We start from the raw sequence: 14199 nt of genomic DNA on the forward strand, positions 1-14199 counted from the left end.
TGGGGTTCTTCTCTGTGGATCGCTTGTATCAAAGGGTTGGAAGATGATATTGAAAACATGCACACTAAATATGCAGGTGACATGAAGCAGGGATGGATAAAGAATACTGACTGGACCCTATGATAGGCTAGCTGCTTTATGTAGCTGATTTTTAATACTCAGCAGCCTTGCAATGCTGGTGAGGCCATCTGTGTAGCCATTTGGCACACTGACTTTGGCGTCAGATAACCGGGTCGGTGTGACCTTGAGAAAGTCACTTGTATTTTTTAGCTGTCATTGCTCCTATTTTAAATGTGTATGGTAAGAGTACCTACTTCCCAGGCTGGTTAGAATTATAAAAGATCCTGCACAGAGGGCTCAGCACAGTGCTTGGAACACAGAAAGCTCTAGAAAAACATTAGCAATCTTCATAGCTACCACTCCCATTCTAGAGGTAAGGAGACAGGGGCTCAGACTACCTAAATGACTTGCCCAAGGCTGGACAGCTAGTGCATGGCAGAGCTGGGCTTAGAACCCAGGACTGCTCAACTCAAGAGCCTACTCTTTTTCTTTTTCTTTTTTTTTTTTTAAGACAGAGTTTCACTCTTGTTGCCCAGGCTGGAGTGCAATCGTGCAATCTCGGCTCACCACAACCTCCGCCTCCCAGGTTTAAGCGATTCTCCTGCCTCAGTCTCCTGAGTAGCTGGGATTACAGGCATGTGCCACCATGCCCACCTAATTTTGTATTTTTTCTTTTCTTTTTTTTTGAGATGAGTCTAGCTCCATTGCCCGAGCTGGAGTGCAGTGGCACGATCTTTGCTCACTGCAACCTCTGCCTCCTGGGTTCAAGCAATTCTCCTACCTCAGCCTTCCGAGTAGTTGGGATTACAGGTGTCCACCAACACACCCAGCTTATTTTTGTATTTTTAGTAGAGATGGGGTTTCACTATTTTGGCCAGGCTGGTCTCGAACTCCTGACCTTGTAATCCGCCCACCTCGACCTCTCAAAGTGCTGGGATTACAAGCATGAGCCACCGCACCTGGCCTAATTTTGTATTTTTAGTAGAGACAGGGTTTCTCCATGTTGGTCAGGCTGGTCTTGAACTCCCGACCTCAGGTGATCCACCTGCCTCAGCCTCCGAATGTGCTGGGATTGCAGGCGTGAGTCACCATGCCCAGCCAAGAGCCTCCTCTTAGACATCACATCTCAAATTGATCAAAGGTCTGTTCATCTCTCTATTGTATAAGTAATTTTTCTAGCTCTAACGCAAGTCTTTGCATTGGTTCCCATTGAATGGAATGTTTGTCACTTTGCAGTTACAGCAGAAGAACTTTTCAAGTCTTGATTCTTTGCACAGCATAGTTCAGTGCACTGTTCTTGTGTTCAGTGGGTTACCCACCTCTGTTCCCAGAGCAGCAGGGGGGTCTCTATGGCACTTTGCAATGATTGGAAAACAGCCAGTCCTTGGAATCAACAAGAGCTTGTCCTTTATTGTGGGTGGCACCTGGGAGCAGAGGTGGGTAACCCAGTGAAACACAGTGCAGTAAAGTATGCTGTGCAAAAAATTAAGACTTGAAAAGGTCTTCTGCTGTACCTACAAAGTGAAAAAGATTCCATTCAATAGGAATCTCTGCAAAGACTTTCATTAGTGCGAGAAAAATTATTTATACAAGTAGAGAGATGGACAGACCTGGTTTGATCATTTTGAGACGACGTGAGGTCTAAGAACAGCAGCGACCGCTTTTAATGGAAGAGCAGAACGGCTATTAGAACCACGCCTGTGATCTCCGGCAGCATTAGCGCGTCCTGCTCAGATTGGTGACGACGATAACCTCAGCACATTTGGCAGTGATCACATGCCCTCTACTGTAACCAGGTCTGAGAGTGACATTTCCAGCAGGACAGAGTGTGTCCTTTTACGAAAGCCAGAGGCTTGGGAAACTACATCTTAGGAAGAATGACTTGAAGCAATTAGGACCCACGGGAGATTGGTCAGTGTCACTGGTTATTTGCAGGTCTCTCATTTGGAAAGAAATAAACTTGTCTTAGGTGTCACCAGAGAGTATAACTGGCTTTAAAATAAACTGCTAGGAAGACATGCTTTGGTTATATTAGATAATAAGATAATTAATCATATTGGATATTAAGCTAATTTTAACAATTAGGACTTCAAAACACAGAGTGGGCTGTTTTGTGAGATAATGAGCCTCCCATCAACCCAAAGAAATTTAAGCAGAGTGTGGGTAGCCATTTTTTAGCACTCCATTAAAAAAATTATCCACAATAGGAAATACATGGATGAAGTGATTTCCAGCTAAGATGCTGTGGTACATTGAGCATGTAGCAATTCTACCCGGGTGCAGTCCACTGTTAAAAGTTACTCAGAAAACCTTTTTCTTTCCTCTTTTCAGGAGATCAACACCATTTCCTTTTCCCACTCCTTCAGATTAGAGCTTGGGAAAAGGCAGGCAGGAAACTCAGATGCTACAAAGTAGCAAGGGGGTTTTGAGGGCACTTTGCAATGATTGGAAAACAGCCACTCCTTGGTGTCCACAACGGCTTTTCCTCCATCGTGGGTGGCATTTAGGAGAAGAGGTGGGTAACCCAATGAACCATGGTGTTCCTACCTGGATTTAGGGCTTTGTAGGTTTTGACGGCTAAGGAGTCGGGCGGCTGAGACTCGCTTTTTGTGGACATTGGATAGACCTGTGGGGAGGAAAAACAACAGTCTTCCTGAGATGGGGTGGAATGTTCCACAAAAACTCCCCGGGTGGGGCAAGGTGGCTCACATCCATAATCCCGACTGCTTAGTAAACTGAGGTGGGAGGATCACTTGAGGCCAGGAGTTCAAGACCAGCCTGGGAAACAAAATGAGATCTTGTCTGAGAATATTAATACAGACAAACCCTCTGTGGCATTTTATTCAACCTCTACTGACACTTCCACTGATCTCTGGAGTGCAGTGAGAGACGAGAAGAGATCAGGCAGGCATTGGTTGGGATGGGTGGGGTGGATGTGGGTAATGCAGAACAAAAAGAAAATCTGGTTGAGCTGAGAAGAGGATGGTTTAGAAGAACACGGTATGTTACTAGAGCAAGAGAGAGACATTTCCCAGCACTTGTTTCACGGAGTGTGGGAGAGCAGCAAAGTATTCGTTTTGGTAGGACCGCACTAAAGGGAGGGCAAAGCAACAAAGCCGGTCTTCTCTGAGCACCTCCTGGAGGTGAGAGCGCCTGCATTTCCCCCATTGTCATGAATGCCTCCCTGGAAGGGTGGTGGGAGGTACCTTGTGTGAGTTCTGGAGCTTCGGCCACATAGGTGAGGCGGAACTTGTTTCTCTTCCAGCTGCGGTCATTGCTGATGAGGGAATTGTTCGCCTTTTCAATGTTGACATCATCTCCCACACAGAAGACATCACAGGCTGCCTGTGGTGTACACAAGGCTTTCAGTTACCTCTTTCAGCCAGGTGGATCTCCTCTCCAAGAGCTCCAAGTCATGGCATATATCTTTCCATCTACCCATACATATCCATCTCTCCATCCACCCACCCATCCATCTCTCTCTCTAACCATCCATCCACCCATCCATCCATCCATCTCTCCATCTACCTACCATCCATCTCTCTAACTATCCATCCATCCATCTCTCAAACTATCCATCCATACATCCATCCATCCCTCTAACTATCCATCCATCCATCCATCCATCCATCTATCCATCCATCTCTCTATCCATCCATCCATCCATCCACCCACCCATCTATCCATCTATCTCTCTATCCATCCAGCCATCTATCCATCCACCCATCCATCATCTCTCTATCTAACCATCCATTCATCCAGTAGCCCTTCCCTCCTTCCCTTCTTCCTTCCCTCTACACTTTCATTGTCTTCCTTTCATCCATTCATCCACCCTTCCATTCATCTATCCTTCTACCCTCCCATCCATCTATCCATCCTTCCACCCACCCATCCATCCATCCATCATCCATCCATCCATCTTTCCATGCATCCATCCTTCCCTCCATCTACCCACCCACCCATCCATCCATCCATCCATCTTTCCATTCATCCATCCTTCCATGCATCCATCCACCCACCCACCCACCCACCCGCCTACCCACCCATCTATCTTTCCATGCATGCATCTGTCCATCCATCCATCCTATATATTTTGAGTGTCTTCAATGTACTGGACACATCAGATTTGCCATTGACTTTAAGGCCCAACTTGTACTCAAGATATAATTCTATTATGTCATTTATTCCGAAAACTAATGTGTGTAGAGACTTAACATTAAAGAAGAAAGTAAACATCTTAGAATTTCCCGATCCATCTTCCTTTAAATATGTAAGAATTATATGAAGGCAGAGCATATTGAATGTCTGAATAACTGCACATACATTTTTCTTTTTTTTTTGGTCAAGCTCACTTGGTCTTCAATTTTAACAATTCTAAGAATTAATATCCTTATTTATTTATTTAAGACAGAATCTCGGGCCGGGCGCGGTGGCTCAAGCCTGTAATCCCAGCACTTCGGGAGGCCAAGGCGGGTGGATCACGAGGTCAAGAGATCGAGACCATCCTGGTCAACATGGTGAAACCCCGTCTCTACTAAGAAATACAAAAAATTAGCTGGGCATGGTGGCGCGTGCCTGTAATTCCAGCTACTCAGGAGGCTGAGGCAGGAGAATTGCCTGAACCCAGGAGGCAGAGGTTGCGGTGAGCCGAGATTGCACCATTGCACTCCAGCCTGGGTAACAAGACCAAAACTCTGTCTCAAAAAAAAAAAAAAAAAAAAAAAAAGACAGAATCTCACTCTGCCACCTAGGCTGGAGTGCAGTGGTGTGATCTTGGCTCACTGCAGACTCAACCTCCTCCCCAAGTTTAAGTGATTCTCCTGCCTCAGCCTTCCAGGTAGCTAGGATTACAGGCATGTGCCACCATGCCCAGCTAATTTTTGTATTTTTAGGAGAGACAGGGTTTTGCCATGTTGACCAGGTTGGTTTCGAGCTCCTGGCCTCAAGTGATTCACCTGCCTCAGCCTCCCAAAGTGCTGGGATTATGGGCATGAGCCACCATGCCTGGCCAATGTCCTAATTTATTTTAAGATAAAACCACAGATAATTCAAAATAATGATTTTTGTTTGTTTGTTTGTTTTTGAGACAGAGTTTCGCTCCTGTTGCCCAGGCTGAAGTGCAATGGCATAATCTTGGCTTACTGCAACCTCCACTGCCTGGGTTCAAGCAATTCTCCTGCCTCAGCCTCCCGAGTAGCTGAGATTACAGGTATGCACCACCATGCCTGGCTAATTTTATGTAGTTAGTAGAGATGCGGTTTCTCCATGTTGGTCAGGCTGGTCTCGAACTCGCAACCTCAAGTGATCCACCTGCCTTGGTCTCCCGAAGTGCTGGGATTACAGGCATGAGCCACTGCGCCTGGCCCAATAATGATAATTTTTAAGAGTGGCTTTTACCATTGTTTGACCTCATGTTGACTTTAAAACAATCCAAATGTTCATCAGTGGATGAATGGATTAACAAGATTTGGCACATCCATACAACGGAATATTATTTGGCTATAAAAAAGGATGAAGTTCTGATATATGCTATAATACGGAAGAACCTTGAAAACATTATACTAAGTTAAAGAAGTCAGTCACAAAAGACCACATGTTATATGATTCCATTCACATGAAATGTCCGGCACAGGGAAATCTACAGAGATGGAAACTAGATTTGTGGTTACCAGAGCCGGGGGTGGGATGGGAGGACAGGAACTGACGGCTGAAGGGTATAGTGGCTTTTAACAAGCCTTGCTTCTGGTGGCTAAGTCAAGGTTGGCTGGTGGAAATCAAGGAACAGAATTATCCTGACAGGTATAAAAAGCCAAGTTATCCCAACTCTCCTTATCTGGGAGGAAATGCAGGAACAGGCTAATGAGCACTGCCTCCCCACATGGAAATCCTTATAGCCCAGGGGCCTCAGCTTCCCCATTTGCCCTCTACCTGCATTTGCTCTCAGGATGAAAAGTGCCAACTGAATGACAGAAGGTTGCATGGTACTCTTTCTCCTGGGGTTGCTGATGAGAATGCATTCCAAGGTTAGGATAGAGTGGGTACAAGTGGCAGGGTCCACATTCATTACCACTTCCCACCCCAGGATGGCCAGTTTAGTAATCCCCATATGCAGGTAAAAGGCCATGCATGGCTCATTTATACTCCTGTAGCCTTCAATTTAGAACAGCTCTGGCCAATAGGAGGTTTTATCATGATGGAAAGGTTCTGCACTGTCTAATATGGAAACTCCTACCCCTGTGGCGACTGAGAATACAGAAAGTGGTTACTGAAACTGAGCAATGGAATGTTTTTTTCTTTTCTCTTTTTTCTTTGAGACAGAGTCTCACTGTGTTGCCCAAGCTGGAGTACAGTGGCATGATCTCAGCTCACTGCAACCAACACCTCCCAGGTTCAAGCAATTCTCCTGCCTCAGCCTCCCAAGTAGCTGGGACTACAGGCGCCTGCCACCATTCTCAGCTAATTTTTCTTTTATGTATTTTTAGTAGGATGGGGTTTTACTATGTTGGCCAGGCTGGTTTTGAACTCCTGACCTTGTGATCTGCCCACCTTGGCCTCCCAGAGTGCTGGGATTACAGGTGTGAACCACTGTGCCTGGCAGGATTTTTTTTAAATACTGAAAGAAGATTGCAGTTTATTATTTTTATTTATTTATTTATGAGATAGAGTCTCACTCTGTCCCCCAGGCTGGAGTGCAGTGGCATGATCTTGGCTCACCACAACCTCCACCTGCTGGGTTCAAGCAATTCTCCTCCCTCAGCCTCCTGAGTAGCTGGGACTATAGGCACACACTGCCACACCAAGCTAATTTTTTGTATTTTGGTAGAGATGGGGTTTCACCATGTTGCCCAGGCTGGTCTCGAACTCCTGAGCTCAGGCGATCTGCCCTTCTTGGCCTCCCAAATTGCTAGGATTGCAGGTGTGAGCCACCATGCCTGGCTAACAGTTTATTATAATTTATTTTATTTAACCATCTGCGAAGTTCACAACCATCAGCAGTTCTAGTGCAAATTTCAGGTACAATCGGGGATTCTAGAATCTCAGTGGAGCTGTTAATGTAGTGAACCTTGCATGGAAAATACATGTGTACGTATGGTGACACAGGAATAGGAATCTCTCTCTCAAATCAACCTTATTGGTTGTGTTCTCAGCAAACTGACCTGGGTCACTCAACATGGCTTTTATTGTTCCTGATATTAGCACATGTTCCATTTTTACAATTAATTCACGATCATCAGAAGGTATCAATTAGACACACACGGCACCAGGGGCTTCACAGCCACTACGGGTTTTCTCCTCTCCAACCATTATGTTCTACAGAAATTCTACTTTCCTTCCTCAGGAACTTTAGTAGTTTCCTGGTGAGGTGTGGATGCAGGGTCTATCTCTCTTTTCTGTCTGGAAAAAGTCAGGAAGTGGATTTTTAACCTATTTAATTAATTAATTATTATTTTTTAAGAGATGAGGTCTCACTACGTTTCCCAGACTGGTCTTGAGCTCCTGGGCTCAAGCAATCCTCCCACCCCAGCCTCCCAAGGTGCTGGGATTATAAGCATGAACCACCACGCCCAGCCTTATTTAATTTTGTACCGTATAAATAGGTGTAGATGTAATTCATATAACATAATTCACTGCTCAAACGTGAACAATTCTGTGGCACGTAGAACATTCACAAGGTTATGCAACCCTTCCCACTATCTGCTTCCAGAACATTCTCATCACCCCTAACCCCCACAGCAAATTGTTTTTTAATCTATTAGCGGTCACTTCCATTTTCCATCCCCATAACCCCTAGTGACCACTAACCTGCCTTCTGTCTCTATGGATTTTCTCATTGTGGGCATTTCATATAAATGGAATCCTGCAATACATATTCTTTTGTGACTGGCTTCTTCCACTTAGCATAAAGTTTTCAAGGTCCATCCATGTTGTAGCAGGTATCATCACTTCATTCCTTTTCATGGATGAAGAATATTCCATTGCGTTGATGTACCACATTTTATTTACCCATTCACCATATGCAATTTTAATTAGTTTAAATTTAAATGCCTATGTGTGGTTAGTGGCTACCATACTAGATTGTTACTGACAATCTAGCACAAGAGGGTAGGCTTGTCAAAGTTGACAGACTGCCAAGATCTTCAGTTTGGTTTGGTTGAGCAACTGTATGTGTTTTTTTATATACCTGTATACCAAATTTGAGTGAGGGATGGCTTCCTCCCAGCCTGACATTCCAAGACTGCATAACATTTTTATGGACCGACTCCTTGCCCATAATGTAGGGTGTTGGATTCTATGTAGAAAATATGTGTTCTCAGGCCACCCAAATTTGTCTAAGCTGTTTAAAGCTGCATCTAGGCTGGATACATGGGAGAGGTACCGAGGGTTTGCTCAAGTTTCTTCTCTTCTTGATGGTTTAGGTGCTGTCTTTGGGGAGCATGGGGAGGACTACTTCTCCCTGTAGGTCCATTATTACCTTGAAGACCTTCTTGGCCCAGGTCCTGAAAGCCTCTTCCTGCCCACAGAGCTCATCCCCTTCCCTCATCTTCAGGATCCTCTCCCCTCCCAGTTCTTCCAGGAGGGTGTCCACGGCGTGTCCAAAGGCGCAAAAGTGAGGGTACGCTCGTGAGCCAAGGCCGAACACTGAGAATCTGTCAAGGAGACAACAGAATGTTCATGCTAAGGGACTGTGGGGAATGTGAAGAGTGTCTGGTGTAATGGGCTGAACTGTGTCCCCCAAAATTTCATATATTAAAACTCTGATCTCCTTACAACTGTATTTCCAGATAGGGCCTTTAAGGAGGTAATTAAAGTGAAATGGGCTTATAAGCGTAGAGCCCTGATCTGATAGGATTCGTGTCCTTATATAAGAGGAAGCGATACCAGAGCACTCTCTCTCTTCTTCTCTTTCTCTCTCTCTACCTCTCTCTTTCTCTCTGTGGACATAGCAAGAAGGTGGTCATCTGCAAGCCAGAAAGAGAGAACTCACCAGAAGGCAACCCTGCTAGCACCCTGATCTTGGAGCTCTGGCTTCCAGCACCATGAGAAATTAAGTTTCTATTTAAGCTGTCTGTGAGTTCTAGAACTACGGCCAATACCACTCTGTCTGTGCTGTTTTGCTGTGGCAGCCTCAACTAATACATCTGGTATCTCAAGAAGAACAGTGTTTAGCTGATGGCAGTCAGGCAACCCCAAGCTCATCTGTGGAAGGGCACTTTAAACCTAAGGGCTCTCAAGGGTTTCTCTCTCTTTCTTTTGGTCTCTTGTAAGTATCGCCATCATCCGGAGAATATTCTAATTGGTTCTAAGGAGGACAAGTTAGGGATAGCGGCGACCTGGAACCACTGGCTGATTCTTGCATGTCCATTTCTAAGCTGGACCAGTTGGAGAAATTAGCCTATGTTAGAGGAGGGCTTGAATTCTACAAGTGGCATAACTAGATGTTTTAAGTATGAAGATAATGAAACTATAACATAATAGTTCTCGGACTTATATTAATGAAGAGACCAGAAGAAACTGTCATCAACACATCAAGACAGGTTCTTCTAAAAGGAGATGAAAGAGTTATAAATAGGCTGGGTATAGTGGCCCATGCTTGTAATCCCAGCACTTTGGGAGGCTAAGGCAGGTGGATCATGAGGTCAAGAGATTGAGACCATCCTAGCTAACACGGTGAAACTCTGTCTGTACTAAAATACAAAAAATTAGCCAGGTGTGGTGGCACGCACCTGTAGTCCCAGCTACTTGGGAGGCTGAGGCAGGAGAATCGCCTGAATCAGGGAGGTGGGGGCTGCAGTGAGCCAAGATCGTGCCACTGCACTCCAGCCTGGGTGACAGAGAGAGACTCTGTCTTAAAAAAAATAAATTATTCTGGCTCGATTTCTTGTAAGGTCTAGGAAATGAATTTTTTTCATAGACCCTCTGTGCATAGAGACCACCAAGAAAATGTTGGTGCTTGAACCAGTGGGGTCAAGTTCGCGAGATATTTCTCCGTGTTGAGATGGGGACTCTTTGAAGTATGGGAAATGGAGGGCTTCTGTAGGGATGGTCTACAGCCCTTCAGACACTTTCTGCCACATTTCCAGAACTTGATCTTGACTGTAGGTCTTAGACCTCACAGGGACAGAACAACAGTTCATGAATGGGACAGAAACACCCCCCTTGCCCCACTTTTTAAGGTCAGAGTGTTCTTCATAGACTGTCATCTCAGATAAACCACGGAGAGGGGCTACTTAAACTACTCCATACAGGGTCAGGCCCTGCCCCTGAATCTCTTTTTCAGGGTGATGGGAACAAAATGGTAACATATTGAGATGGGGAGGAAGGAAGAAGGTAGGAGAAACTGGGAAGGCATTCTCCATCATTGAAGCATGAACTCGGGGTTGGTCCAGGTGCGTCACAGGTGAAGGTTAATATAGGTTAATATCCACTCCTCTCAAATCCACTCATATCATTTAATCTTCGTCTTCTTCCTTGCCCTCCTTTCCCTAGAATTCTAGAGCCTTTCCAAATAAAGCATGTGGGATTAGACAGCATTTTGCCATTTACTTCTTCTTTTTTTTTTTTTTGAGACAGTCTTGCTCTTGTCGCCCAGGCTGGAGTGCAGTGGTGTGGCGATCTTGACTCACTGCAACATCTGCCTCCCAGGTTCAAGCAATTCTCCTGTCTTACCCTCCTGAGTAGCTGGGATTACAGGACCCCACAACCATGCCCAGCGAATTTTTGTATTTTTAGTAGAAATGGGGTTTCACCATGTTGGTCACGATGGTGTTGAACTCCTGACCTCAGGTGATCCACACACTTCAGCCTCCCAAAGTGCTGGGATTACAGGCATGAGCCACCATGCCCAGACTGCCATTTACTCTTAACCAATGATCTTCCTGGATCTAAAAACATTACTCTTTTCTTGCAGGGTGGCAGCCTGACACGTAGACAGAGATGGGGACTGGGTGTGGGCTGATTGGAAGGGTGACGGGAAAGGGCACCCCTGCCCTAAGCCATCTGCCTCAGACTTAGCCCAGTGCAGATCTGGGAAGTCCCAGCATTAGTCACACCTTCTGGTTAAGGTGTTGTTTCCCGAATCTCTGTGATTTATGGTTGTGATGTCTGCCATGTTTAATTACCACTGATACTGTTAATTACTCATTTGTGCTTTTGAACTTGCTTTTCATCTTTCCTCACTAGCTCTTCACTGCTATGATTTGAATGTTCATAGGTTGAAACCTAACCCCCAGTGTCATGGTATTAGTGGCCTTTTTGGATGTGACTGGGTCATGAAGGTGAAGCCTCATGAATGAGATTAGTGCCCTCATAAGGGGCTGAGGAGACCAGAGTTCTTCCCCTTCTGCCATGTGAGGATGCAGTTGGAAGGTACCATCTATATGAGCCAGAGAGTGGGGCCTCACCAGACACTGAATCTGCCAGCACCTCGATCTTGGACCTCCCAGCCTCTAGAACTGTGAGAAATAAATTTCTGTTGTTTACAAGCTGCCAGTTTATGACATTTGGTATAGTAGCCCGAATGGACTAAGACTCCTGACTCTTGTTTTCACCAACAGATGATTCAGGCAGTTGATTCATTAATGTTCTTCTTGGTGGACCTGAGGACCTAGACCACAGTCACTACTTGTCACATTTCCATCACAATCTTCAGCTTACGATTTCAAAATTCCCATTTTAAGCCTTCAAACCAGGAGTTGGCAAACTTTTTTTGAGACAGAGTCTTGCTCTGTCATCAATAATATAAGCAAATATTTTTAGGCTTATAGTCTAAGAAGTAAAATTGAAGATATTATGTAGGTACTTACAAAACAAGAGAGAAAACAAATTCCTGAACACTGGAGTGCAGTAGTAGTGCGATCATGGCTCACTGTGGCCTCGATCTCCTAGACTCAGGCAATTTCCCCACCACAGCCTCCTAGTAGCTGGGACTAAAGACATGTGCCACTGTGCCCAGCGGATCAATTCATTTTTTTCTGTAGAGACAGGGTCCCAATATGTTGCCTAGGCTGGTCTTAAACGAAGTGATCCTCCCACCTCAGCCTTCCAAAGTGTTGAGATGGTAGGCGTTAGCCACTGTGCCTGGCCTTGGCAAACTTTATTATTTATTATTTTTTTTTTGAGACAGAGTTCTGCTCTATCGTTCAGGCTGGAGTGCAGTGGCACAATCTTGGCTCACTGCAACCTCTGCCTCCCAGGCTCAAGCCTCACTGGAGTAGCTGGGACCACAGGTGTCTGCCACCATGAGCAGCTAAGTTTTTATATTTTTGGTAGAAATGGGGTTTTGCCATGTTGTCCATGCTGGTCTTGGACTCCTGAGCTAAAGTGATCTGCCTGCCTTAGTCTCCCAAATGCTGGGATTACAGGCATGAGGCACTGGGCCTGGTGTTGGCAAATTTTTTATATGTGGGGGTCAGACAGCAAATATTTTTAGGCTTATAGTCTAAGAAGTAAAATTGAAGATATTATGTAGGTACTTACAAAACAAGAAAGAAAACAAATTCCTGAACATTTTCAATTGATAAAATTAAAAACATAATAATAATAATTAAGCAAACTTTAACACAGGTTGACTATGAGAAGACTGGAATTAATTTTTGGGGGGAGAAGAGTAACATTTTCTTTACTGGGGTTCAAAGGTAATGTTTTCTACCATCAATCTAATTACAAATGTTCATTGGTAAAAAAATCCTTTATTAGCTCATGGGTTGTAAAACATACGCAGTGACCAGGCTGGGTTTGGCCCATAGGCACTAGTTTGCCAAACCCTGCCATGATAGATTTAATAAGGGAAAAATGGGTCTGACTGTCAAACTCCAGAACTGACGTTTCAATGTTGGGCTGAAAAAAGTACTGATGTCAAAACCTGTAGAATGTGCAACACCAAGAGTGAACCCTAGAGTGAACGATGGACTGCGGCTGATAATGACGTGTCATGTAGGTGCATCATTCTAACAAATGCACCACTCTGGTGCAGGATGCTGATAGGAGGAGAGAGCCTGTGTAGGGAAAGGAAGATATGGGAACTCTCTGTACTTTCTGCTCACTTTGCTGTCAACTAAAATTGCTTTAAAGCATAAAGCCTAGGCTGGGTGCGGTGGCCTCACACCTGTAATCCTAGCACTTTGGGAGGTCGAGGCAATTGGATTGCCTGAACTCAGGAGTTCAAGACCAGCCTGGGCAACATAATGAAACTCGGTCTCTACTTAAAAAAAAAAAAAAAATTGCTGGGCATGGCGGCATGCACCTGCAGTCCCAGCTACTCAGGAGGCTGAGGTAGGAGAAAGGAGAATCTCTTGAACCCGGGAGGTGGATGTTGCAGTGAGCTGAGATCGTGCCACTGCACTCCAGCCTGGGTGACAGTGAGACTCCATCTCTTAAACAACAACAACAGCATCAAACAAACAAAAAACCATAAATCCTATTTTACAATGTCCTGGAGGACATAAGAGATGTTCTGATATCTAACAAACAGTGATCTATGTTATGTACTAAGCATTGCTCTAGCTAATGATGGAGAAGGTTCCATTAGCGAAGGTCTGAGAGATCTGTGGCCAGGCCTGAATGTCCTTCCTATGGGACAACTCACATCGGGCTTGTCTTGATCAGTATCCATGAAACCAAGGGTTTGACATCCCAGTTTTCTTTCCTTCTGAGAACCCATTAAACTGAACACACAACTATTGTAATATAAAACAATTGTTCACATACTTCCTCAAATTGTGTCATAGTATGTGACTATGCCACAACATAACGCAGGGTTAGGGCAGTATTTGTCAAATCTGCATGTTAGAGTCAGTTGGAGAGACTTAAAGAAAAAGAAAAAAAGCAACACATGAGCCCAATTCTAGATCAATTCCATCAGAATCTCTGGAGATGAGGTTTGGCTATTGTATTAGTATGCTGCAAACCTCTCTAGGTGACTTTGATGAGCCTCTAGGGTTGAGAGCCATTGGGCCATAGCCGGGTGTCTACAGAAGCTTCTATTAAGTATATACCACAGCTATTGGGAAGGGCAGCTTGTTGAGCAATATCCAGGGATTGATATCCTTCAGCACAAATAATGGGGTGAACCTTGGGTAATGGGAAGTGAGGGAGTGTGCATAGAAAAAGAAGACACATAAAGGATAAAAAATGGTGCAT

The 14199-nt window shown here is 44.7% G+C and overlaps 1 protein-coding gene and 1 pseudogene across 11 annotated transcripts in view; both read right to left on the bottom strand.

The window, feature by feature from the left end:
* NOS1 (nitric oxide synthase 1) overlaps nucleotides 1-14199 on the bottom strand; it is a 230922-nt gene that overhangs the window by 25382 nt on the left and 191341 nt on the right. For all 11 annotated transcript variants that reach the window (XM_035257768.3, XM_078337402.1, XM_035257765.3 and 8 more), the window contains 3 exons: nucleotides 8534-8708; nucleotides 3267-3405; nucleotides 2608-2686 (listed from right to left, as the gene is read on the bottom strand). In XM_035257768.3, the coding sequence (XP_035113659.2) occupies nucleotides 2608-2686; nucleotides 3267-3405; nucleotides 8534-8708 (393 nt within the window). The remainder of the gene's footprint in view (nucleotides 1-2607; nucleotides 2687-3266; nucleotides 3406-8533; nucleotides 8709-14199) is intronic.
* On the bottom strand, nucleotides 7024-7463 carry LOC108593235 (elongin-C pseudogene; annotated as a pseudogene).

Source organism: Callithrix jacchus, chromosome 9 (assembly GCF_049354715.1).
Source record: "Callithrix jacchus isolate 240 chromosome 9, calJac240_pri, whole genome shotgun sequence".
NCBI classification, from domain to species: Eukaryota; Metazoa; Chordata; class Mammalia; order Primates; family Cebidae; genus Callithrix; species Callithrix jacchus.